This window comes from Oxyura jamaicensis, chromosome 2 (assembly GCF_011077185.1).
Source record: "Oxyura jamaicensis isolate SHBP4307 breed ruddy duck chromosome 2, BPBGC_Ojam_1.0, whole genome shotgun sequence".
Taxonomy (NCBI): domain Eukaryota; kingdom Metazoa; phylum Chordata; class Aves; order Anseriformes; family Anatidae; genus Oxyura; species Oxyura jamaicensis.
In genome coordinates, this window is record NC_048894.1 from 134,628,391 (window position 1) to 134,656,040 (window position 27,650).

At 39.0% G+C, this 27,650-nt stretch overlaps 1 protein-coding gene across 1 annotated transcript; it reads right to left on the reverse strand.

The window, feature by feature from the left end:
* Positions 1-4,061: 4,061 nt before the first annotated feature.
* On the reverse strand, positions 4,062-27,650 carry VIRMA (vir like m6A methyltransferase associated). Its single transcript, XM_035316435.1, has 24 exons — positions 27,498-27,650; positions 25,140-25,255; positions 24,813-24,899; positions 24,384-24,432; positions 23,563-23,731; positions 22,499-22,621; positions 21,729-22,013; positions 19,857-21,009; positions 18,403-18,894; positions 17,503-17,657; positions 16,005-16,087; positions 14,968-15,061; positions 14,286-14,830; positions 13,457-13,692; positions 12,460-12,712; positions 11,044-11,261; positions 9,355-9,487; positions 8,382-8,534; positions 7,854-8,014; positions 7,503-7,599; positions 6,547-6,713; positions 6,058-6,389; positions 5,028-5,171; positions 4,062-4,577 (listed from the first exon to the last, which is right to left on the reverse strand). The coding sequence occupies exons 1-24, from the start codon at positions 27,558-27,560 to the stop codon at positions 4,420-4,422; spliced, it is 5,466 nt and encodes a 1,821-aa protein (XP_035172326.1). The 5' UTR covers positions 27,561-27,650; the 3' UTR covers positions 4,062-4,419.

Consider the following 27,650-nt stretch of genomic DNA (forward strand, 5'->3'; position numbering starts at 1 on the left):
TTAAAAATACCTTTCAAGTTAGTTCCCTTAAATTGGCTTACCAACTTGAGAGGTCAAATTCAGAATACTGCTCTCTCTGCTTCCTCTAGTATTAAAGCTACGTTCCCTGGTTCCTGCAAACATTTGTCAGAAGCCTCAGCCAGTGTGGACCTGTGCTGCTCAGATTATTTGGAAAGGGAAGGATGAGTTGGAAGTGCTTTCAGTAGGGTTAGCTGAGATTTGACAGCAGACTTAGAACTCAGACCCCTGCATCTGAGTCAGTTGCAAGACAGAATTTCACCATCCTTGCTCCTTAAGATGACAATTTTTAGTTAGTATTAGATTAACAGTCCTGTGTGAGGTTAATTTAGCAGCGCCGAAGGGGTGAGGTTGGCAGGACTAACAAGTTGACCTCAGGAGGCCAGCTGGTCCAACGCCCCTGCCCAAGCAGGGCCCCCAAGAGCAGGTTGCCCAGCACCACGTCCAAGTGGCAAATACGTACACCAGAGTTTTTGTCAGGGCAGGAGGGAATGGAATCACATATTCAAGCAAAAAGCCTCATACAGTGACCTATTTTGACTGGAAAAAAGGTGTTTTTATCTCAAATGTTCTTAAGTGTTTTAAAGACAGTTAATGCATTAATAAACCCTAGTTCCTAAGATACACAGGGCGGTTAGTCTTGCAAATCACATTTTCCAGACGCTGCCCTCTGGGATGTTTCTGGCATGGTGCTTTTCTACAGCTGTTTCACTTAAAAGTGCTGGATGGTATTTAAAAGGAGCAGTACCGGCCTTTCCTTTCTCACGTACTGCTGAGCGGATGAAGTACGGTAGGTCAGGGAGATTTTACCACATTGATAGATGCCTTTACAGAGACCTACAATTCTATGCAACTTTGTCTTAACAAATCACCATTGACTCGTCTTCCAGCATTATGGTTCACTGCCAGCCTAGCTACGTTTTCTACCTTTATATATACATGGATAAAACAGTGCTTAACAGACCTTAATCTGTACAAGAAACAGCATTTGTATCACTTTGAAGTACACTTTGTATAAAAGTTGAACTAATAAAGGATTATACGGTAATTAATGCGATTTGGGTCATTTCTTTCTGTTACAGAAGTTTGAGTAGCCCGGTTGCTTGGCTGAAATAGTCAGCTTCAGGCCTGCTCACTGCAGCGTGCAGGAAGTCCCAAATAAACTACGCTATAGGGTCAGGGCACTAAAGCAGTTGAGGCTGTATTACCAGTTGCACGTCATTTTGCCAAACAGAACAAATGCACAGCACCGAACAAAGCAAGCATTAGATCAAGCAGTACCCCTTCTCATGGGTTTTCTCCTGCCTGACCTCAGAGTTCTTGACTAGGATATGCAGCCGTTCTTGAAGGAGGGAAGATCTAGCAAAAATTAAAAACTAGACTACAAGAATACAATGGTTCAGTCCTGCACAGACAGCATGAAAATAAACGGACACAAAGGGAAAAAAAAAAAATCAATTCACCATTCATCAATTAAAGGGAGCTCATCCTTAATGCCAGTTCATCATACACTCTGTAAGAACATATATGGACAACAAGAATAGGAAAACAGCATGGTACTCTAGAATTTTCACTTCCAAAGGTGTAATCTAGAGATACGTTAATGGTCAGGATACAGGGCACTCCAGAGCATGAATTAATTGCCTACAGTACTCTGCCTTACCCATCTCAAGATTATTCTTTTACCTGATGGGCGGTAATCGGGGGAGGCTGAAAGCTTGCACGTCACAACTGCAGGCAGTAGCATATATCTCTGCAGATAACTTGCTTTGTATTTGGCCTTCAGAGGGTAGAGAATAGAACGTGCAGAAATACTGCATAGCTGCTAGAAAATTTTGGAAATAAAGCATACAGAACTTGTCTCACCATTAGCCCATACAAATGCAGAGTTTCTGTGCTCGACTATGACATTAACTGAGCCAAGGCAATTTCAGCCAGAACAGCTTTTATTGAACATCTTCTTTCCTTACCACACGCTCTCCAGCGCAAGATCTGCGTACTCAGCCCCAGGACAGTAGGAGGAAGAATTATATCGCGTGGTGGAGGGGTTCTACAGCACTTGCTCTTCCCAAGGGTTTGATGTAGGATGTATATGCAGCATTTTGTCACTGGCATTAGCTCCCAGCGTTCTAGCACTCCATTTAGGAAACAGCACTTGAACACTTCATTTGGGGCAGGGTATAAAAAGCAAAATTTAATGCTTAGAATGTTATTTAATTGTGGAAGGATCCCAGTTTTAAGAGTCAAACCAAAGAACTCAGTTTTAAACAGCATTATTTCAAGCTGAATTTATCCAGGAAAGGAACCGCTTTGCGGTGAAGGGCTACAGAACTAAATGCATTAAGACATACACTTCTTTTTCCAGTTGGACTAAATTTACAGATTGCATACATCTTAAACAACTTAAGCAACCCTTTATTTCCTCCTAGTTTGAAAATGATTAGTGTGACATGCCATATATTTTAAACTTTCAAGAACAAATACCACATATTTACATATTTATTCCATGCCTGACACTTTTCATTTCAAATTCCCTGACAGAAAACAAATGATTCATATCCCTGCTAGATTCAAACACAGTAAAGTTTCCAAAAAAATTAAAGAACCTTAAACACATGGTCTAAAGGAGCAAGTCAGCTTGAAAAATATTTATGCAGTGCTCCTTAAAAAAATAGCATTAATACCTGTAATGTCTGAGAGCTCCACCCATTTTAGTCATTACAATTGCATTATTAGTAAAATTACATCTGTGTTATTTTTACCACTTAGAAATTTGATTTTTGTTCATGTCATTTTAAACAGCGTTAAAATACATACCTTGGTGAACTGATACCATTCCCTTTCACTGCACCCAGCCAATCAACAGACGCTTACCCCGTTCACTGGTTATCTCAATTGACTTTGTGCAGAGCTCTCAGACTGGGGGACGTTAAGCCCCTGAGTCTCCTCAGGGACAGGATGCACAGAATGGTTCAAACAGAACACATCCTTATTTAGCCAACCAGCATGAAGCTAAAAAAAATCCAATTTGAAGTATGACCATGTTTTAGAAGCACTTAAAAGAGGTTGTTGAAGTTTATGATTCTAAGCAGACTAGCTGCCCAAAAGTAAGTTAAGATTACTTAAGGACACTAAAACCAGGCTTTATTTAAGCAGAAGATGACCCCTTTATAGCACTTTCATAGTCATGAAACCAAAACATAAGTGAAAAATCAAGCTCAGCTGACAGTGGAGCTTGTAAAAAATCAAAATAAAAGTGGTGTATGGCCATCAGTAAGAACTACCACTCCTCACCTCATCCCAAAATGCAGTAAAAGGTGACTGAGAACTGGTTACTTGTAAGAAATCCCACGGAGCTCAAAGGAACACAAAAGTTTAAAAAGCTTACTCCAGTCGCTGAGTATAACATGAATATAAATTTAGAGGTGGATCTACGGGTAACATCTCTTCATGAATTTCTACTTCTCAGAAGTTTTTCTCTTCGTGATGTATCTCAGTTTAAGAATTACAGAAACCAAAATCCAAACCATCCATTCAAAGGGAAAGTTTAGCTTTACTGCTTCACTACATGGTTGGTCGGTTTTCCATGTCTGTGCCCTCTCCTCAACTACTTCAGTCAGCAGACGGGCAGGCAACCATCATTAACTCCAGACTCTCGATATTTAACCTCAAAGCATCCATAATCTGTTTTCCAACAAAATGACACATGCTCCTAATGCACGAGCTGGAGTTGTAAATACCAGAATATTCTCTTATTCTCACTGAAGTCAATGACAGATTTTCTACAAATTTTAACAGGAGCAAGATCTTACCCAAGTGTCTAATCACGTTACCAAAAGCATACAACAAAACCGAAATAAATTACAATTATGTTTGCGTTCTTTCACAGATTAATTCATTTCAGTCAATCTTCTATCACCTGCTACTTCAACTGCTCTCAGATGTACCTCAACCATTAACAACTGAGACTGGCTAAAAAGAGGGCTAGTGGCTCTAAACCTGAGAGAAAAAAAACTAGAATTGCCTTACATATATATTTTTTAAATTTTCTTGCAGTAATAAGTCACACACAAAACACCTGTACCTTTCTTTTGGCACAATGAATTTTTTAAAAGTCCTTCAAGTCAACTCAACGAGGTTCTTTACTGAATGTTGTCTACTGTCCACAAAAAAAATAAAACATTCTTTCAAAAGGAACAAAAAATATACAATTGTACACAAAAAGTCTTGAATTTTATTGAAATTTCAAGTCTTGTATCAAACAAAAACTTTTCTTCAGACAAAAATATTCTCTTGGTGTCCTCCAGATCCCACCAACTCTGAATTGGTCCTTTAGTGCCTCGGTTTTCTTTGTCATCTCACAGAAGTCCCCGCGGTTGGGCTGTTCCGTTAGGTCTCATTTTACCGCGTGAAGGAACGTACATGACGACCTCTTCCACTGCCTCCACTAACAAACTTTCCTCTTGAGCCACCACTGCTACTACTATTAGCACTTGTCCAAGATGGTCCAATTCCTCCCCGGCCTCTGGAAGCACGATCGCGAGGACTCGGTCGGTAGCCTTAAAGCAAAGAAAAGTATACTCAGTTGGAAAAAAAAAAAGCCTAGGCGTAGCAGGTGCTGTGAAAGCATAAGAAACAAAATCAAGACGAGACACGAACTGGGTCTGTTTTCTCCTTTCAATTTTCACCTTTCTTTTAGGCAAGCATTTTTGTTTTGATTGGCTCTATAACTACTGCGTAGTTACGAAGACAACTGAACTGCAAAAATCTGATTGCAAAATTAAGATTCTGCGCTCAAGCGTTCAATTCAGCAAGTCTTATGGATTGATTACAGGACAGTTCCTAGGAAAGTACGGATTGGACAGTCTCAGTGACAACTGTTCATATATGCTTAAAGCATTTGCTGAATTTCAAGGTGTCTGCAGCATCCTTGCACGGTTTCATTTGTAAAGCAAAAATGAAATTCAAGGAATTTTCTAAAGTTCGATGCCCATATGAATACCATGTACCTGCTGAACTTAATGGTCTCAGTGGTGGCAGTGGACCCCTGTTAAAATTGCTTTGACCACCTCTACTGTCATTGTAGGTTCCTCTGGGCGTGCTCTGGGCGCTCCAACTTGAGCCTCGAGCGCCTTCACGACGACTGTAATTTCCTAGATATGGGGAGAGAAAAAACGCACACTCTTGAACAAATCTCTCATTTTCTTCATTTTAATCTTTCATGATACTCAGGGTGGGTAAACCACATTTACATCACTCAGACAGATAAAACTACTCTGCATCAACATACCCTCAGTATATTATCTCAGTGTCACTTTCCCCAGTACTGTGCACAGTACAATATCCACTTTTCAGACACAAACTAAAGCCTAAAAAAGATCTGCATTATCTAGTGTACTAAGACAGACCCCAATACTTTAGGTCATTAATAATCCCACACTTTACCTTAAAGTACACATAGCACTGCAAAGTAAAGTAAATCCTGGTATTTGTAACTTCTCTAAATTAAAATAATTTGTTTCCACTGTGCAGACCTGTCTTAATTGCCAGATGGAAAGGAAAGGAATGCAACCTCACAGTACATGAAAGAAACTTCACATTCTGTAACTAGAATCTCCAGGTTCAATCAAACTGTGCCTTCCTCTTGTCCAAATTTTCCATCCTTTTATTCAAGCCCCATTTAAATCCAGAGAGGTATTTTGAGGTTTGATTTCAGGAACTACCCCATCAAAAATGTGAGAGAGGGCTTTGTATTTTTCTGACTGCATCTCTGAAACACTCCAACAGTTGCTGTACACAGGACCATGACAGAGAGAAAACAGCTGACTTTTTGTAAGAGAAAAGGGGAGAGAAGAGTTTAGTTCAATTCCACAGCACACGAGAACACCTTTTTAGTGCCAAACAACTTATTTCCTTCCCAGATACACTGGTCAAAAACATCACATGCCACGGATGATGAATCGCTGGAAGATTGGGCTAGCATTACTGAAGCATTTTAAGCATTCACTTACTACAACTCTAATAAAAGAGCAAACGTACCTTTGGAAGCAGGCGGGGTAAAGAACCTGTTCTGACTGTGGAAAGCTCCTCGTCCTCCACGATTCCCTGAGAACCCACCGCGTGAAGAAATCTTCTGGGACACTTTTGGTGGCCTTTTGGCTGGTGGTATCCCATCTGGAGTGACGACTTCTTTGCTCTCCGCAGCAACAAAATCATCCACGTGCATGGAGGGCGGTCTGCTGGTGTTCTGTTTCCTCTGACGGAAGATATCATGTGGTCGAATTCCTTGTCCAAATCCTCCCCTGCCTCTTCCTCTCGGTGGCGGCACAACATGAGCTCTCTTTGCAGGCTCTATGTATTCAGATTTTCCACTGTCGTGACAAACAATGGTTTATTTAGCTAACAGAAAAAAACGTTCTTACTGAAAGTCAAATATTCTTCATATTGGAGATGCCATTTAAAAGGTATTCAACATTTTGAGAATATGCAAAAGAGCGCTAAACACACTAGTCATTAAGCTCATCTTACCTTGAAGTTATGAAGGTCTCATGCTTGTGCTTGCCAAGTTTGAAACCTTTTGTGGTTTTTGTCCGACCAGGGGATGATGGTTCCGACAAAAATGACCTCTCCAATTCCGCTTGCAAGTCAAAGTCACTGCAGCCCTTCTCTGACAGCTCAATTAAGTCAACTTTCACCTGCAGCAATAGAGGGTTGTTTTATCACAACAATCATCACTAGCACCTCTGAAGAAAACATGCTGCACCAGGATGGAGATTCAGCAAGGGTCCCAAACCTACTCTGGAGTTTTTCTGCTAGAACATTCTCTCCCTTTTAATGCAGTACTGCGGCTCAAAAAATAATATTATATATATACATATATGTAAATATATTTATTTAAGTTTGGGGGTTGCTTAAAAAAATAGAAGTGTCTTTGCAAGTAAATACTAAGTAGTAAAACTAAAAAAGAAGGAAGGCAATGAGGTCAACACAAAGCAACTATTTCCCACATAAGAAGCTAAGGCACTAACAACAGCTTAGCTTAAAAAAAAAAATGTATTTGAAAACTTTGTGCATGAAGTTCCTTCCATTTACTACTGTCTTTTTTTCCACTTTTGTCACATCAGAGCAAAGATTTTGAAACAGTATGTATAGCTATCAGGGTGTTTGAATATTGCTCCAAGGACAGAAGATAAACAAGGAAAAGAGAAGATAAATAAAGTTCCTTGTCTACACTGAACACAAGTTACTGAAAAGACCCAGCAGCCACACAAAAGCAGGTTAGGACTGATACGACTGCTCCTCTGAAGGAGACGACTCCCTCCTACATCAGGACACTGTAGAAGGTGCCAATTCTTTGTCCACTTCCATGTGAACTTGGAGGCATTTGATGACAACCTTTAACAAAGGGTGAATCTCTGATGCTACTAGCTCAGGTTAACCCTCATTTTTAAACCAACCTAAATAATGTTAATGCAGCCCCTTACCATATCCAGATCAGTGTCTATTTCTTCAGCCTGAAAGGGTGAGAACCACATGGGCTTCAGCTGGTCGTCCATCACGTCTGCCAACACGTAGGTAGTCCTGCAATAAGGACAGATGTGTAATGCCTATTGGATTATGAACTACCACCAAATGCAAGCCTGTGCAGCACCACAGAACCTAGGAGAAATACTGCTGCCTCATCCTTGACAGTTTTATGAAATTAAATATAGTGGGACTAGTCGGGAGTGGCAACAGCACTTCTGTGAGATCCTGTTTGTAATATATGATGCATAAATTACTGCATGCTATTAAATAAACTACAGGCAGTATGCCCACACATTTGTCCATTTTACCTGTTGTTAAACAAGTTCTGAAGAGAGTCTGGCGCAGAAAGAATAGGCTCCACATCTTGGTCACTCAGGGGACAAGAATCACCCGCCGATTCCAACATTTGCCTGACACCAACTATGTTGTCCAGCAAGGATTCAAGGCCATCGTCTTCCTTAGAACGATCCTAAGTCAGCACATCAAGACAGAATTTGTTCCCCTCCTTAAAAAATATTTGTTATTTATTTAAAAAATACTACACAAAACAGGATTCCTTGTCCTTTATTACATTAACAATCTTCCCAGCAGTAGCCAGTGCTCTCTCATGTGCATTCGCTGCCTTTTATCACACTGTTGTCTATGCTTTTACGGTATGGAAATACTCCCAGCACAAGGGGATCCCAACCCTACCTGAAGCTTCTTAAAATGACAGCAACAGCTATTACCAACTCTGCAAGGTATGCTACAGAAACGTGCATCCTTCTCATCAAGAAGTGATGGTCTATATTGTTCTGAAATTAGTCAGACACCAGATTGCAACATGATCTTTTTACCATGACATGTTTCTCCAGATCAAGCAGTAGGTTTTCTGGAGTTTCCTCTTTGCTCTGCAGTAGATGTTTTAACTCCGCAGTGGTCAGACCCAGCGTTCTGCCTGGGTGAGATCCATCTACTTCCATAAGGCTTCCGTCATCTCCACAGCATCCCTGGAAAACATGTGGGGTGGGAAATAAGTATGGTTAAATATTTATTATATTTCTGGATGACAAACCCCTTAGAACCCCAACATAAATTAGAGAAATTGAAGAAAGTAAGAGTAATTTCTTCTGATTTTTCTGCATATAATGCAAAATATGTTTAATTACGTACAATTCCATAGGCTAGTTCAAATGCTGCATCAAGATGAATCCAATCCTTTCCCATATAAATTGAGGTTTGTAGCAGAGAACTAACAATTATTTTAAACTTCTTTCTATACTACTTGTTAGTAGTTTTTGTATACTACTGCATTATATTTGTCATACTTTCTATGACACATATTAATACAGCTACTCCCTAACACATCCCCATCAAATCAGAACCTGGATACAACAGCACACTTTTCACCTGGGAAAGTCAGTACAACCAATTTACAGTTTCACCAATTACAAAAATATATTTTCTGCACAGAGCTGGCACTTGGAATGCTTGCTAGGGGCTTTTTTTTTTTTTTGTTAATTGCCAGTGTGACTTCTTGAAATATTTCATCCATATCTTGAAAATAAATAACTGCACTTTTCTCCTCAAGAATCAACATGCCATTTTTTCCTACTGAAAGAAAGCTCTTATTTATTAAACATATGTTCTGCCCAGCTTTCACAGATTTCATTACAAAATAAAGATGGCACTAACACTACTGACAGAAAAGCCATACACAGCAATCTAAATAGTCATCTGCTTTCTGAGATCATAGTTCCCAAACGCATCTCACCCTGCAATTTCAGAGAAATGCAGCTGAATTTGAGTATTCAATACATATTCACTCACCAGCGTATCCGAGTTTAGAAGCTGTCGCATGAAATCCAAGAAAGAAGAGGCCAGTTCCCCTGTGTCTTTGCTGAAACTGGTGATTACTCGCTTTAATACAGTGTACAGAGCACTGCTGTGTTTTCTTAGAGAGCTGTTTTATCATAAATAGATAAAAAACACTTTTTTAGTGCACACATTGTGACCACCCCCGTGTAACTTACAAGAAAACAACATCTATTGCAAAATAAATTTGGTACATTTGATCATTATTAAGTTGGGGGTTGATTGCAAAGCAGGTGCTTTGTTGCTTTCTCTCTATCCCACTGTTGTTCTCACCAGGGCTGTGTGCAGGTATTTCAGCCTGCACGAACACAGCTACACACACCACAGCAGTATCTTGAAAACCTGCCTGAAACTGCACTTCCATCTTGTGGGCGAAAAGGCATAGGAGTACAGAAGCTTTGGCTTGCACAAGTGCCTTGTGTATAAAGCAGGACTGTGCTTGCAGTTTCACTGCACCCCATGATGCCTAACTGCAGGAGCAAAACCAGAAACAATCGAAAAACAGCAAGGCCATGCACTGAAGCTGACAGCATCTTTAGCCTTCTTATTTTTCATTTACAGGCTGTGTAGCTTGTTGAAGTCTGAGCAGCACAGTTCTGTAACATCCCTTAGAAGAGTGTTTTGAGCAGCCTTTTATTGGCAAGGCTCCAGGTGCTACCTTTCTCTTTTCAGGAACCCTTCTTGCCTCTTTGCACCTCACTTTTGGTGGGCAGAAATGGGTCCAAATACAGGACAGGGAAAAGTGTCAAAACAACATAGTACTGTCCCCTGTATGTATACATTCTGTTCAAAAGGGAGAAGACTTTAATAGAAGCCAAAAAAAAATCCCTGTTTCAAAAGCCCCAATTGCCTCGTGGTCAAGACGTTCCAGAGAAGGGCAAATTGAATTCCCTTAAAATAGAGGAAAAGATATACAGCTCTTCACTGTTTCAGATGATAGCTGTACCTATGGCTTTACTGAAAAGGAAAGGACGCCAGCACTGTATCTCATTCTAATCCTCCAGCCTTGGGGTGGGGGAAAATGGAAGGCACAAAGCTTTTTTCAATACTTTGCTTCTGAAAAAAAGTGCTCCTGTGTGCTTGTGTTCCAACTACAGAAATGATTCATAGGTGATTCATAATCTCAAGTGAAAGAAAAAAAAAATAAAAACACCTGAAAAAACAGCTGAGTAAAACACTGAAGCCTCAGAAGAGAAATTAAAGTTCGGGTTCCTTGTCTTCAGCATTTCCTGCTAGATATGGTGATCTCCTACTCAATGTGCTACATGCAACAGATTCCACTAAGATATATTTATACGTTTTGTAGGGAAAGTGAAACAAGCTTCAGCACTTTCTTTACAGTGACTAAAGAGTGAACTCAGTGTTTAGAAACTGTTTTATACTGGAAATATGATCACTTGGCTATTAAAAATAAGTGTTCTTCCCAATGCTATTTTTCTGCATTTTTAAACAGTAAAGTCTTAGATTCTCACCAAATGCTGTCATCCTAGCACACTACTATTTTTTATTCTCATATTATATCTGGGACTCTTAAGACAGAGAAGCAAGACATTTAAAAAACTTCTAAATCTTTCTAGACATCTGATTTCACATTGCAGACGTTTTAAATAACTACGTTGTCAGAGACATCTTAAGATACCGTACCTCTTTAAGTGATAGAAGCCATAGTCGTGCTCCGTAAGGAACATCATTGTTCGGATACAGGTCAGCAGACAACTGTAACTGCTCTCAGAATTGGTTAATGTTTCCATTAAGCTGTCACAAATTAACGGCATCAGATCCTTGTTTGGTAAGGAATTGGAAAGCTGCTCTAATTCAGACACAGAGCCTTCTGATGAACTTGGCAAAATGAGGGCAATATCCTACAAAAAGCAATTATTACACACATAGTAAAATACACATAGCTGCGTTTGACATACCAGCAGTAAGCATAAACCATACATTATGTCAGCAACACTAGGTTCTTTCACTACCCCTTGATCAGCTTATTCAAGCATCTGACAGTTATTACTGACAGTAAAACACTAATCCAGTGTATCCTTTTTCATTTGGTTCTGTCAAGGGTTACAAACCATTACTGATTTTTAAAAACATAAAAGCTTCAAAGGGTGAGAAGTGGTGGCACAGACAACTAAATGCCACAGAGTAACTGAATAGCATCTTAGCTTTGCATTCAGTTTCTTGCCTACAGAGTCAAACTGTCCCTTCATCTCAAAACATTCATCCAAATTCAGAGGTTTTAAGCAATACCTAAGAAGTTTAAGATCTACTATCCCCTTCATATTTTATGGGGCATAAACCAAGATCGACTTTCACAATGAACTTGCATAGGCAAAGAGCTATTGTTTATAAGCAAACAGCTAACTGATCTTTACTGACCAACAGTGCTCAAACATCATTTGTATAAATGGACTAAACCAAAAAAATATATGCAAGTAGTAAGACAATTACTGAAATGTAAATATATGCATAAAACTAATGAGAAAACACCTGGGCTTGTCCATGAATCAGTTTTCAGGTAATTTTTCTCACTCTGTTCTAGCAGACCGTGTTTTGTTGTAGTTCTCCTGTGTGATTTGTTTTAACTCTGGTAGCAGCCTATCATCCATACCTTCAGATTTGCAATATGTTTAAGAGGTTTCAGTTAGCCGAGACACAGATACTTATTCAGTTGAGTAAAAGGTGAATAGCACAAGTTTTGCCAGTGGCCCACGTTCTAGAATTTCCCCATGCGGAGAAATAACATCCCTCATCTGAGAGGACAGTCAGTCTGCGTGCCATTCAGCTCTTGGTCTCTAGTGACCTACCAGGATAGCACACACCACGCAGAAGAGATTTCATAAATTAAAAGATTTACGTTCAAGAACAGAAAGACTGGCAGCAAGTCCATCAAAGCAGCCAACCATACACAACTGTTTACTTTTTGTAGTTTAAAAATGTTGATGGATTTTTCCCCTTTAGGTGCCTGGTTTTGTTTGTTTTTTTTTCCTAAGAATAACCTACTTTAACGTTTCCCCCCGGAAGTGTCACCACACATTATGCATTAGATGTATAAAATACCTGATCGCAGAGGGACTGCAGAAGAGAGGTTACATATTCGGCACTCTGTTGATGAGTGACGTTGTCTCCAGCTGACCGCATTAGAGCCAGGAGCTCCTGGAAAACTTCTGCATACTTTTCATCACCTTTAGTAGTTCCATTGATCAGATGCAAGATAGCCAATTTACAAGCTTTGTTTGAAGCCAGGGCATCCAATAAAGCAAGCAATCGAGTGGTTTGTCCAGTGTATTGTTTCTCTTTATCTTCTGTGTTGCTGAAAGGATATCAATGCACGTTGAATACATAGGAAAAGCTGCTCTACTGTGATCTAAAAAACTATAAAAATAATCATTACAGGAGTCATAATTCCACATTTTAAACACCTGATGCATGTAAATTTACACTTTCATGTACTTTCTAAAAGCTGTTTAACTTTCACTAAACATCTTTCTGTTGCATCATAAATTAGCTACGCATTTAACACACTATAGTGCATCTAATTATATGTAGATAAATATGCTTTTACACGGTTATATCATTATATGTGAATAAATAGGATTTTAAATAAACAATACTCATTGCTTCAATGGCCTCTGACGTGGTAGTCTTCAACTTCCTCCAGCTTACAAGTATCTACATGTTTTCCTGTTCCTATTTTATTGGGATTTTATGGCAAATCCCAATAAAATAAGTTTTACCTCTACTGATAGTAAGTCTACTTTTATTATTTCAAACAAGGTGTGTAGAAGTTCACTGAGTAGATAAGGCTTTGCAGGTACAACCTGAGAAAAGCCTTCCTAAAATACTTTCCATGCACATAACGTGGAATACCTGTTGGACATGGTTGGCAACATAAAGCAGTATCAGAACATGGTATATAGAGCTGGACTGAGAATTCATTCTGTTCGTAACAAGTAGTATTTCTGAAAGTGTTTTTCTCTTGCTAACTCTACTGCACAGAACCTGGGCGAATTTAGTAGTCCATTAAAGAAATCTTTGCAATAGAAAGCCAAAATACCTTTGTAGGTCTTCTACAATCAGGTCCAATACAGTCCTCATGATAAGAAGAGCAGTAGGTGAAGCCAAGTCACACAGCTGAACACAAATACGTCTCAACATATGCTGAATAGGCTGGCAAGATGAACCAGAGAACGATCTAACTATCTCTTGTATCAGCTTGGCTTGAACGTGAAGATGCATGCTCCACAGCTTCCTGGTGTTAAGTGCCACTGAAATATCATGGGGCTCAATTACCTGCAGGAACAGAAGAACAGGGGGTTTTTCCCTCTCAACTTTTACCATAAAAAGTGAATTCTACCACAAGTTATAAGCAAATACTAAGCACTAATATTGTCCTCATCAAAAACATGCAATGCCATTTTCATTAATATCACTAAATGACAGGGCACGGTTCCACCAATCGGGTATTCCTAACTCCTTTGGGAGCATGGGTTGTCACATGTCTTCTGCACTTGAAGATCACAAATTCAAGATCCATGCCTTAATAAACAGAGTTTGGCATTCAGGCCTAAATTCAGAGTTTCCTAGACAACTATTTAAGTAATACAACGTAAATCTAGATAATCTGACAAGAGACAGAAGAACAATATATGACTTAACTTTAAAAAAAAAAAAAATCCTCCAAATAAGAATATTTGTGGGTTTTTCCCCCCCCCATGACAAACATATCTCCAAAGAATCTATGTGAATATAAATGCTGTTAAAAAAAAAACTTTAATCCACCCTTTCACGTATCTGTTCTTTCTACAGCTAAGAAAATGGTGAAAAATGGTCTAAAGGTTATGCATAATAAAAATTCTTAAGAAGTAAATAAATCTAAATTATACCTGAGTTGTCTGCATGGGCAGCGGAAGAGGCAACAGTTCTGAAAGCAGTATGAGTCCAGAGAAAAAACCCTCAGGGATTCTCAAAATTGAGGAGAGGACTTCCTTTAGCATTAGAGACCAAGTATTGTTTGCCAAAGTTTCTTCTGAAATGGTAAGTTTTTCATTAACGCCCTGCGTAAAAGTCAGTAAGATGTCAACAATGTCATTCTGAATCTTCTGTTCGTCGCTATCTAAGCGGCCCGAGAGAGGAATAGAACACAGGAGCATGTGTAAAGAAACAAGCGCCGACGGAACGCGCATGTCCTTAAACTCAAAAGATCCGCCCCGCAGGAGTTCTGTTAGCATTGTTTTAAGGAGTGTCAGCGTACAGCGGGCCATGGAAATAGTTGTAACTCTGTGAAGCGTGGTGCCCATATTGACATGGAGTCGCCAAGGCTGAATGAGGATGCTGTTCAGCTTCTGCAGGACCCGAATGAAGGTGTCCATTCCCTCGGAAGAAAAGAGCTGAATAACCGCAAGATTCCATTTAAGGTCTTTCTGTTGACCTGTACAGAAAAACAAGAGACATCTCTGTATGTCTAATACCTCCTGGGAAATCACCGTTACACTTGGGACATTTTTAAGTAAGAAACTCAGACAATTAAGATTTCTATGTTGAATGGTACAAATACATTTACCATACCTTCTACCATAGGTGGTGGACATGCAACATGACACAGAACACGAAGGGCTGTAGGAAGGCCAACTCCATCCGGGGTCATCAAACTGTCAATATTCTTAAAGACAAAATTTTAAAAAAATGAACATGTATTACAAGAAAGGACTTTATGACGAATGTATTAGCGTAATATTCTGACTAGAATGAAAGAATAGCTAGCAGATTGTTAAACAAACTAAGATGCTTAATTACACAGACAAGGAAATTTAACATAATTTCCAGAAGACATATCTTAATGCAATTCCTTCTCCACTTTTTCGAAAAACAGGTCCACTCAAACTAATTCTGATAATCTGCAGCTATACAAGGAGCTCTAAAGAGACTACAGGATCAATGTATCAACAAGTCCACCAGAACAAGCCTTGGAAAATTAGTTACAGACAAAATATAATTAGTGTTTAAAAATTATAAATATATACCTACAAACACACACACACACACTTGTGCCTCTATCATTCACTGACTAATATCAGCCTCTATTGAAGGGAATGGAAGTATTTCAGTGGTATCTACTGAAGCAAAGACGCATCCTCTGGGAGCTATCTTCAGGAGAAAGCAGTTGGAAGCCCCTTTCAGATGTTCTGTTGAAAAAGTATCTTGTATTCGGCCTTGCTAAGTAAATGAAGCAGAAAATGAAGATCTGCTACCTGCTCAATACAGGTGGAAGAGCAACTTGTCTCTGCCCACAGAATTACTCCCCAAGATCTGGCAGCTGAGAACTCAAGCTCCTAGGTTGATCCTTCTTCAGGCTAATAATCTCTTGGCCCTAGGTTCCCAGGGGGTTCCCCCCATGTTTTGTACTCAGTTACCTGCAGTTTTGTTTCAATATATATAATTGAGAGCAAGAACTGGCTTAGATTGTAAGCTTTAATAAAAACATCTATTTTAGATAATATTTTTAAATATGTTACTACTTACGTAATATAAAATATCAAAACTACAAAAAAGCACAAGCTTATAGGGCACAACTAAAAGATAGCATCTATGTGTATTTCACTGACCTGTTTGATATATTCAATGAGATTTGGAATACAATTTATTTCAAATCTAAGATTTTTCAAAGGTTCAAGCCACTTGCTGAGCTCTGCAGGGGAAAAAAAAAGATTACCTATAGTTAATCAAATAACTTGTCAGGACATTTATGAACATAAAACCTTAGGCACTTAATTTACACAAAGGGTACTAAGTCCAAGCATGAAATCCATGAGGCAAACACTGTAGCTGTAGCCAGCTAAAAATCATCGACAAAAGTAGGACTTCAGAACAGTCATTATAGTTCATGTACATGGACAAAATTTTGCTCAAGTCAACTTGAACACTCAATTTTCAGCTTATTATTTGTGTTACCTATAATTAAATGTATTTTCTAAAAGGCAGTAAGGGTCCCACTGTCAGATAAACAAAAAGCCATTAAGAACAAGGACACATTCCCCTTCGGTTATACGTAATAGGTTATTACAAACTGAAAATGAACCTCCTGTTAAATGCCCAAAGGCAGCCAATATCTGCACCAGTAAGACCTATCCTCTCTGGAAGACTTTAGACATCAACAGATTCTCTTAGTCCAGAATAATCTGAACGTTCCAAGCTTTGGGAGAAGAGATTTCACATTTCAAAACCCATTATTTCTGAAAATAGGTAGAATAATCAGAAGGTTCAAAGGTTGAATGGCTATGAATTGACTACTATTCTCAGATTGATTTCATGATTTGTTTTAATAAACTAGTTCCCCTTCTCATGAAATAGTCTGATCAGATGAGATGAAAATAAATAAAAGAATGGCAGAAGGGGAAATTAAACTACATTTCTGAAGAATTCTGATTTCTGTTGGAGCGTTTAAGTTTTGAGAGAAATTGCTGGTACATGAACACACACCAGTTAAGCAGTGCAGAGTACAACCCTGCAGCTTCAGGTGCCAGAATGGTCACCAGCAGGCTCTTTGATCTGCTCCATTCCAAATAATCTGGGTCTGATATGCAAGTCAACACAAACAAAGGAATATCCCAAGGCACAATTTGGAAGTCAAAAGATTTACTAACAGAGACCTGATCATTCCATGCCAGTTGGCCCAGCTGCCAGAAAACAGTCCCAGGAATATTTATTAGTATATACAAACTGTATAAGCCTACATCACCAAGGAAAACAAAAGTAAGAGTGTGCTCGCTAACTAGTTAGCCCATTTTTACTGGAATTTGCTCTGCTAAGTTATTTTCAACACAGAAATAATTTCAAACTTCCTGTAATTATCCAAAATTCACGGTAGTTATTATTACTTGAAAAAATAATTTAACTATCCAGAATTTCCTATTTAACTCTCATTAACAGGGGGGAAAAAAATTACACATCATCTCTGTGACTCAACTAATCAGATGCAGCTGGAAAAGGAATTTCATTATATACATTATCCAAACCAGATGATTGTGAAGTACCAATTACCCACATATAAAAGGTTTCTTCCATACATTCAAACAATTCAGTTGATAATGACACATGCTGTACCTTGCAATTTGGTGTTATTTTCGTCTGCCTTACAAAGCTTCAGCAAAGGCGCTGAGTGCTGTTCCAGCATTTGGACGTCGCTAGAGGACTGAACCACCAGCAAGACAAGGATGCAGGCATAATTGTAAGCAACTGACTTCTTAGACTTTGAGTCTCTGAAACAACGATAAGAACTTTTAGATCTCAGCTAATGCAACTGGGTATTTGTTACATTTTCTTTCTCTGACCCCTAAAAATCTACCTACAGAACTTTTATCTTCAGAAAGGCTTTCCCCATATAATCATTAAAAAAAAAATCTGTGCTTTTTGAAAAGAGAAAAAATGATAAAGTAAATGTAAATGAAAGTTATCATCCACAAAAGAAACCTGAGAGTACTGACTAGAGTGAACTAGCCAACAAATCTTTCTCCCATAACTTTGATTTCATTTTTAAAATCTTGCTTTAAAAGCCCTGCTACTTGAAGTAGTAGGGCTGCCTGTCCAGAAAAAACAACAGCTGTTCTTAACATGTACAAGAATTCTGTAAACTGAGAGATTCCCACCCCTGGAAAGCGTGCAGCATCAAGTTTCCCCAGCCAAATCTTTTGCTCGTTTCAAGGTGAAATTTTATGCTTCAATGAAAAATGCCTACCAACTGATTTTTTTTTTTTTTCATATAAATGAACGTCTGACTTATATCAGAACACTTCTGTGGATGACCACCACAAATTCTGGGCATTCAGTAGTTAGTTGATCACAACCAACAGGCCTGATTTTCAATAACGTTGTCCTACTTAAGATATTTTCAAGAAGATCATGGTCTAAAAGAACACGAGTTTTTAGATACACTATTTTTGATTTTTTTTAAAAAAGGTAGATACTTTTAAATGTAAAAACCTAAAGGATGCAAATATAAATTACCCTAAAGCTTCTTTGGAATAGTACTCCATTAAAGTAATAAGACTTTGGAGGTTTTTCTCCAGACTGAAGACATGAGCCACAGCAGATCTTCCCACGGGGTTAAAGGTGATCAGGTAAAGGTTGTGAAGCGTTCCCAACAGGTCTGAATGGTCGGTTTCCTCGCTGGCTGTGCACCGCTGAAAGTGGCAAAACAATTCCGAGATGCACTGTAATGTCTGTGTCGAATGCAGGAGCCACAGGGCAAAAGTATCCTCGTTTGCACCATCTGACTGGAGACCTTCCTCTTGATCCGGATCGGAAAATTGACAAAGTGCTCTTATCAACAAGTTCGTCGCTTCGTACTCGGAAATAAAGAAGAGGAGACCCTTCTGGGACTGCGCCAGGAAACGCAAGAGGTCTCGTATAGCTTGGAGCACACCTGGATGTACGCCTGTCACTGGAATAGACAGTAGCAAAGTAATGCATTCCAAGAAGTGGTGACTGTGAAGATATCTGGAAAAAGTACAAGGATATCATCAGTAATATTACAATCATCTGCCAGCACAGTACAATAATAGAATACAAAAATAATTCAATGTTTACTGCTCTGCAGACAACGGGAAATGACTAATTACGAAGCAGTACAAAATTTTAAGCATACAACACATAGTTGCTGGAATATTTAGAGGAAATAAATCCCTAAATATAAAGCACTGATTACCAAAACCAAGCATCTGCCCCACAAAAACCACACCTTATCTTTTATTAAATTTTCTGCATTTGAACCATCATTAATAGAGCATTTAAAACATTTAATGCAGTAAGAAACCAATCATTACCGCACAGGTAGGAGGTGATTTGAAGACAGCTTATAGATGCTTCCATTTAGCTGTGACCCCACACTGCTACTGTCAAAGAAAACTGTTAGCATTTAGAGAAATACTTTCTAGCCTGAAACTTGCTAACAGAGAAATAACCCAGGGAACCCTATAAATGGCTGAATGCAGACAGGCCTCAACTTGTCTGCCCACGTTCTCCAACACTGAGCTTGCTGACAGAGCAGCACATTGGCTTGTGTTTTGCCAGCTCAGCACACAGACAGAGGTAATTCCAGACTCCTTTTATCCTTATGCATAGCCACGTTCCTAGACGCCTTCCATCCATAACAATTTTCAAATACTCACTTGTGCAGCACCCAGCACAACCATCCAGGTCTACAAATGCATCTGAGGAGCTAGCACACAACCAACAGCAGCAAGAGGTTAACTTTTTGTTACGCACATGGTAGGCATGACCGAAAGCTAACAATATAGCAGGTATATTAACTATCAAACTCTCTCAAAACAATCCAGAAGTTTCCAATAAATACAAAGTAAAACATCTAGAAAAGAGTCAGTCAACAATGCCACCCCTAAAAATATCTATACCAAGCTGTAGGAAATACATTCTGAGAAGTGAACTTGCAAGAACCATACCTAAAGAGGACTGGGTAAGGATCATCCCTTTCTGGAGGGCCTGTAATGCGTGCCATCGTTGGGAAAGATTTCACGGGTGGCTGAATCATTGTATGAGGAGCAGTTTCCATCAAATGGAAGATTTCTTCAAGAAGGCTAACAAGTTTTTCCACCTCTCCTTCGCTTATATTAGAAGATTCCAAGAGGTGATCCATGTCCATAGGAGCCTCCACATCATTCTCATATTCTTGGTTGGTTCTGTCAAGCCCTGCCAAGTCCTGGTCCTGTTCTGTCTCCGTGTGATTAGGAAGAGGGGGAGTGCTCTCAGCTAGCTGATCAACCACCTTTTTAATATCCGACAGAATCTCATAGAAGTGACATTTCTGGAGAATTGCAGAGCCAGCAGTAACTACTCTCACAGTCTGATCTAACAAAATGAGTTCAAGGAGTTTCTGATAACCACTTTTTTCATGTACGTCTACGCCACCTCTTAGAAACATTTCCATTCCTTCAGTCGTACTGATAACACTATCCAAAGCTTTAAAAGCATTAAGTTTAAGGGAGGAGGATACATGGTCTGCAAACAACAGTTCAAACAATACATTAATAACTCCTGCCTGCAAGAGTGCCATTATTCCTTGAGTCCCACATTCTCCTAATGATGATACCAGTTTTGTCCCAGCTTTGAGTTGCCGGACATTCAAAGCAATGGGCTGCTTGAGCGCTACCTGAAGGTTTAAAGCTTGCAGTGTCCAGTCTACCAGCTGAGTAATATAGTCCTGCTTTGTGTCTTTAACCTGCAGATAGCTCAATCCTTTTACTATTAGACTCGGAATTTCTTCTAACGCAGTCACCCACTTTGCACCCCTTTCCTCTTGATACAATTCCAGCAGTTCAGTTAATTTAACGGAGGCTTCCACTGCCCCTGAATTTTCTTTTTCTGGGTCTTGGTCCTTTAATTTAGCAACTTCATTCTCAAATACAGTCTTGTAAGGGCAGCTGAAGTACAAAAGAGGTCCAAGCTCCCTTTCAAAAGGTTCATATGTCACAGGAGGCACAGATGCCAGATCCTCTGGAGTGTACTCAATATCAAAGCTTGGATACTTAAATGTTTCACGTTCCAGATCAGCGATTCCATCTTCATCACTTGAAATCTGCTCATATCCATCATCTCCTAAAAAGGAAAGGATTCAGTTATGAAATAAAATTAATTATTGATAACTCAATTCATAAATGCTGAGAGGCTGCCCAAAATAATAAAAAAACTATTTAATACAAATATGACTCGTTAGAAAATAATCATACACTACCATACAAAAACCTTTCTCTCCCCAGCTGTAAGTGAAAGCCCCAACCCACAGAATATTTTTTGTGACAGGGGAGACACTTAGAAAAACAAAAACAATGAAATATAAATCAAAACATTACTATAAAAATATTGTCCAATTTTCTTATGATTGTACCAATCATAAAACACGTAGCTTGAGATTTTGCACAGGCACCAGCAGGAACTTTGAACACCAAGACGACAACTACTGACATTATTACATAAATGATTATTTGTTAGCTAAGAAATAATTTGCTTCACAGCTTTATTATTTCTTTAAACAGATCAGATAACAAGATCCAATGTGCATTCTTACCTATAAAATCCGTGTTTTTCTGTTTTTTATAGAAAGCAACAGGAAGATTTACTATAAGGGAATAAATATTCTTCAGCAAAATATTGTTCTCCTCGAGAGATGTCAGAAGTATAAGTAAGGGACACAATGGTCCAGTGAACATTGCAGAATGAGACCCAGGTCTCTACTCTCCTTGTCGTTGTCATAGTACCACCATCAAAATTTTAAGAAGTAAATGATTTTTTCCTCAGCTTTTTGTAACTTCACTTACCTTCACCTTCCTCCTCCTCTTCGCCATCTTCTTCATCTTCGTCTTCATCTTCTTCTTCCTCTTCCTCATCAGGAATGCTCTCTACTGTATGGCCATCGTCTTCTTCCTCATCCTCCTCCTCCTCCACATCCACATCTTCTTCATCATCTCCTTCTTCTGGTTGATCTTCTTCCACTTCTCCCTCATCAGAATACTGGCTTTCTTGATGAATGGATGTTCTATCAGGAGAAATGGGCTCAAAGTAATCCTCCCGGTGGTCCACATCATCTTCTTTTTCCCCAACCACTAAAAAACAATACACAGAGTTTAAGAAATTAGAGTACTTCTGTGAAACGGAATGCTCAGTAACATTTTAGAATTTTGCATGACACATAGTAGAGGTGCAAAATAACATCTTAAAGAAAACCTTCAAGTGTTTTGGCAGAACACTGGCAACAATCACTTGGTTCAGTGAAACTATAAAGAATTATGTAGAGCTCTCAGTGCTTTAGAGATTCCAGAGGACTCAGCAGAAGCTGCAGTGATCTGGGGAAGGACAACAAATAACAGAGGCAACAAAAAATGTTTACTAATTACTGATATTCTTAAACTTACTAACTTTTAAATTGATACAATTTAATGTATCCAACAGATCTTCTTTCAGATCCCTTCCCTAAAATAGAATCTGTCCAGCAAAGTAACAGCAGACAGGAAACAACACGGTGTGCAGAAAAACACAATTCTGACTCCACTGAGCAGTGGCACAGCAGATAAAAACAGTCTGGTTCTACCTGACACTGGCATAGGTTCATCCTCATCATCATCAGGAGGAGGAGGGCCTGGAGGTGTCCTTGGTCCCCTAGGTTGTGGTCGTGGAGGACTGCCGTTGAACTGGTCTTCTTTCTCTCCATCAGCTATGTTTATTATGAAAATAAAAAACTTGCATTTAATAGAATTGCAGGAACAGAAATAGTACATTTTAGGTTTTTAGTTCTACTTTGGATAAAGGACCACCTTTTCCCAGCTGTTATTTAATCTGTACTTTACCTCTGCAGTACACGAGGCTATTTTCTGAAATCACTTTTGATGTAAACAAGAACTACATCAGTAAGCAAGGTTATTAACACTACAGATGGTTTTTTAACATAATAATGATTAAAATTAACATAGTTAATTGTCATATTTTGACTCTAACACTATCTAGCAAGACTATTCCACTACCAATAACAACAGAAGTTAAAAAAAGGGGGGGGGCAGGGAGGGGAGATTATACTTTAATCTACTTCTCTCCTGTAAAATAAAAACTATTCAAGTTTTGCAGCACAATACCTGTACCTTGAAAAATTTTAAATCTAAACCCAAAAGTCAGGTAGAAATCTGTTCATGAATTCCATTCATGGCTTTTCTAATACCAAAATTTTGTGTTTGCAAAGCAAACACTTTTCTGTAGTATGCTGTTACATACAAGCCACAAAATGAAAGCTAATTATGGCTGCAAGTTTCTCTTTTTAAGACTTGAATGCTTTTCTAATCTTATTTTTTGTATTATAATTTTGTATTATATGATTTTATAATCATATAAAATGAGTTCACACAGGTTACTGAATTTTGACGATCCAAATAATTTGCAATAGAACAATTAATCCACTCCCAATAAAGCACTAGAAAAGAATCTACTCAAAATCATTCAGCGTAAATCTAAAAGAAAATATAAAAATATGCTCAAAAACAAAGCTAGAAAAATAAGGCCAATGAAATCTCAAGTGTTAAAGAGCTGTCTTTTCAAATGCCATAATGTAATTTTTTTTTTTTATTATTTTATTTTTTAAGAAATACATCTTCTCACAAGGCTTACCATGTTTTGGGTTTCTTTTCAAACCAGGCTGTTGCTGTGGAGGAGGCGGCGGAGGTGGAGGCGGAGGAGGTGATTCTCTGTCATGACTGATTACTCTGTCAACCGAGCCATATATTGCCAAAGTCAGACAGTTGTACCATCCTCTTAGAACCAATCCATCTGTGTTGACCTGTTCGTTTTTGTTTTTTTTTTTTAAATGAAAGAAAAGGCACTTAAAAACCACACAAGAAAACCTCAAAATATTTTTTATATCATTGTATCAGTATCTGCGTAAAGGCAAGAATGGAGAACTGAATATTGAAGTATCTTTCTAACCTGCATTTTGAAAACTAAGGAAACTTCAATATCCATCATTACAACCAATAATCTTTCTCTACAGAGTATTCAATTACTTGCAATAAGCTGCCTAACTAATACAGCCTCAGTGCTCGTATTATACACACAGTTAATGAAAAAAATGTTACCATGGGTCACAAACATACTGATCTGAATGAAATAAACCTAAACAGAACTGAAGAGGATGTGCTTCGTTGTGGCCTGCAGCCGTAACATTCTGATTTACCTGTGCTCATAAGTAATGGATACTTCTGCTGGCAATCTCAATTAGAATTGTAAAGCAATCAAGTCTTCTACAACTCATGTAATTTATATAGTGTCTATAATGCAGACTCTAACGTAGCATATATCTGAACTACAAGCAGATTTCAGAATAAGAACTTCAACGATAAATGTTTTACTCAGTTCCAACACACCACACATTACCGTGCTTATACACAAATGACAGACACGTAGAAAAGGAAGTTTAAATCACATTGCATTACCTTTGCATTGGGTCTGAAAATAATTGAAGTATTTTCGTCATATTCAAGGCTGTTGAGTAAAATACACAAAATTATTTTCCATTAATATAAAGCATGTTTACAGAAAACTGTAATGATAAAATACTGAACAAATACACGCTCCTAAAAACAAGAGTGCAGAACCACTTATTTTAACGTACGTTTCCTCAATACATTCGGGCTCTGTAAGCCTAAAACTAACAGAGTTGTCTCATCTTTGAAGCATAAACCTCTGTCCTCCCAGACAAACTGGAGCAAAAGGGCAAGGAGAACACAAACTAGCAAAAGGCAGACCAAATGAGAAAAGCACAAGAGATACAAATTTTCTATTGTGCATGTTCTGCACTCAAAACTTCTCAAGAAGGAAAAAAAGGTAGCTAATGAAGTCAAGAAAATTGTGAAAGTACTTACCTCCCCAGCCTATCAAAAACCGGGGCACTTGGCTTGCTGACATTGTTGAAAAACAAGTCCAGTTGAAAAGTATGTGGGGATGTCTCTCTGGAAACAGAACAAAGGCAAAAATTAAACCCATCAAGCTCCTTATCAGAGTAAGTAGGCCTAACAAGGAAAAAGCTTTAAATTTTACTGTTTAAATGGTTCCCCAAAGTAACTACAAGAGCAGCAGGCACACAAATGCATTTCACCTTTTTAGACAGGAAGTTCTATGGAAATATACAAGCAGAAGGAAAACGAATAGGAAGGTGTTCCTGAATCAGACACCCAGAATCTTTCACTTACCCATAAGCCCTACTGTCAGGCAAACTTGTGTGAGCTCTCACTCCTGGAGGAATGACACGTACTTCATTGATGTAAACCACGCATGGAAAACGAACGACATCTATATTGGTACTTTGCTACAAAACAAAAGAAAGAAAACCTATGAAATATAAAATGGAAGCAACGTAACGTACTCGTATATTCTTTATTAACCAAACTAAGGTTGCAATCACAATAATTATAAAATTCAATTCTGTAAAACGTTACACATTGCTTAGCAGAAAAGATTTTTAAATGATCTTCTGGTACCTTTTAAGCTATTTGACACTTTTTATAGACAACATTACAGGCTTATTTACATAATTAGTTATTTATGAGAATCTTTTAAACAGGAACAGTTTTTCTTCAACAGAAGGTAAAAGAAAAACTGAAACAAATTATTAAAAGAAAGACCAAGTACACAGTTCCCTTTTAAATAAACCGTATCAAGTTTATTATGTGAAAAAATAAACTGTGCATTCTAATTTTAAAGATATGGGAATGTTAAATTTCCAACCTAATATCAGTAATAATTGTGATACTATAAATCTGTTTTGCTAGACCTGTATAAAAAAACATGACATTTATATACCAGTTCTGCAATATCTGAAAACCTTGTGCAACTGAGACTTCTATTTACAACACAGAAACAGTAAATGTAAAGACATCTTATGCTTCAACACTCCTAAAAGCCTGAGCAAACTAGGAAGTAATCATAAGGTCACTGTGACCTCCTGACCACCAAACAATTAATGCTGAAAGCCTCCTCTCACTAAATTAATTTTATTAGGTATACAAAGCGTGTGTCCAACCTTAAACATAAAGACCTTCTCAAACAGAAGCTCAGAATCACGCTTCTCAGCTTCCAGCCAGCCAATTGGATTAGCAAAGACTGCACTAACAACACAATAACAACAAAAACCTGTCTACCAACATAAATAAAAAATCAAATTTTAAAAAGTTATCTTCAGTAAAAGGTTACATAACCTTCATCATGATTACAAAGCAAAAGAAACTCCACAGTTATCAGCACAAAGCAAGAAGGTACTAAGATTTTTAGAAAGCTAATAACTGAAGAAATAGTCACAAGTAAAGTTTTAAGAGGAACACTTAAGTGTGTGCTCTATGACACATACTGCTATAATTTGAGGAAAAAAAATCTATGCTTGCATCTTTTACTGCACAAATACAGCATCTCCTCACAGGTGCTCCAGGGGCTGAGGTGTCCGTCCATGCAGCAACCTCATCACTTCACAACTGGATCCAATTTTCTTTTTCTCCAGATAATACATATATATACACATACTTATGTATACATATATAAAATGGTATGGTGGAACTGCCCAACAGACATTAAACTACACAGCTAAGCCAAATAAGTAATTTTATTAGAAAGCTAAGCAGTACTTCTCAAGAAGTGCAAGTTCCAACGCCAGACTTACAATCCATTTAGCTGGAGACTTACTATAACAGGAAGGTGGCTTTTCTGCAATACGTGAACTGCTTTGTTTTTAAATAAAAACTCAGTGTGGTTCTGGTTATGAAAAAGTCATTGGCAAGAAGGAAAGTGCCAGAACATGAAGTAAAGAATTAAAAAAGTGTTCGGTAAGAGCGTGCACTGTGCTGGAGAAGATGAAGAATGCTAGTGTGTCCTACCCACCGCTGTCTTAAATTGCAGAAGTAGACATACATTCGGGGATCCATGAATGGGGCACTAGAAAGGACTCCAGAATAACTTCTGGTTTGTTTTTAACCACAGCATCAGCTCCGAACGCTTTGCTTTCACCCCTTGTACCTGTCCCTGCACGCAGCTTCCTTCAGGTTACGCTATGACTTATATCGCCCACCTTCAAAGCCCTCACCCTCCCTTCTGAAGAGGGCAAAGGACCAGGCCTCGGGCAAACCCGTTTAACACGGCATCATCAAGGATGCTCAGGCTCCCTGTAGCAAACTATTTACTCACTTTGAACGTTAGTTACTGAGCCTCACTCGAAGTTAAGCATTTATTTGTAAAAACTCCCATTGCTGAAGCCAGGTCGAAACGCTCGTTTTGTTCACAACGCATAAAGCTCAGAGGTCCCCAGACACTCCATAAATCCCCGGGGAAGCAGCAGCAGCTCCTCCCAGCAGCTCCTCCCGGCTCCTTCTTTCTCCCCCGCAGCCCCACCACACGGAGCCCCTCGGACCCCATCCCCTTCCCTTCTCCTCCCCGTCCCCCAGCCCCGATCTGCCGGCCAGGAGGAGGCTGAGGAGCCCCCCGCTCGGCGGGGCCCTGCCCCGGGGCCGCTCCTTCCCCCTTTCCCTCTCTGACAGGCGGGCGGCCGGGCCCCGCCGCCTTACCTCGGCGCTCTGGTGCTTGAACGTGTCGAGGAAGAGGAGCTCGGTGGCGGTGTCCACCGCCATCTTAGCTGCGGCGGGCGGGAAGCGCTTCCGGCGGCCGTGCGAGCGCTTCCCAGGGCAGGGGCCGGCGGGGCCGGTACGGCTGCCGGGGCC

Bases quoted from the DNA above. Each gene is read 5' to 3' on its own strand.
- VIRMA (XM_035316435.1), bottom strand. From the start codon at position 27,560: ATGGCGGTGGACACCGCCACCGAGCTCCTCTTCCTCGACACGTTCAAG. The intron at 21,010-21,728 runs GTAAGTGAAGTT...TTTCCTTTTTAG, and splicing joins AGAGGAGGAGGAAGGTGAAG to GAGATGATGGATATGAGCAG. The intron at 17,658-18,402 runs GTAATTTATATT...TCGTTGTTTCAG, and splicing joins TATTCCAAAGAAGCTTTAGG to AGACTCAAAGTCTAAGAAGT.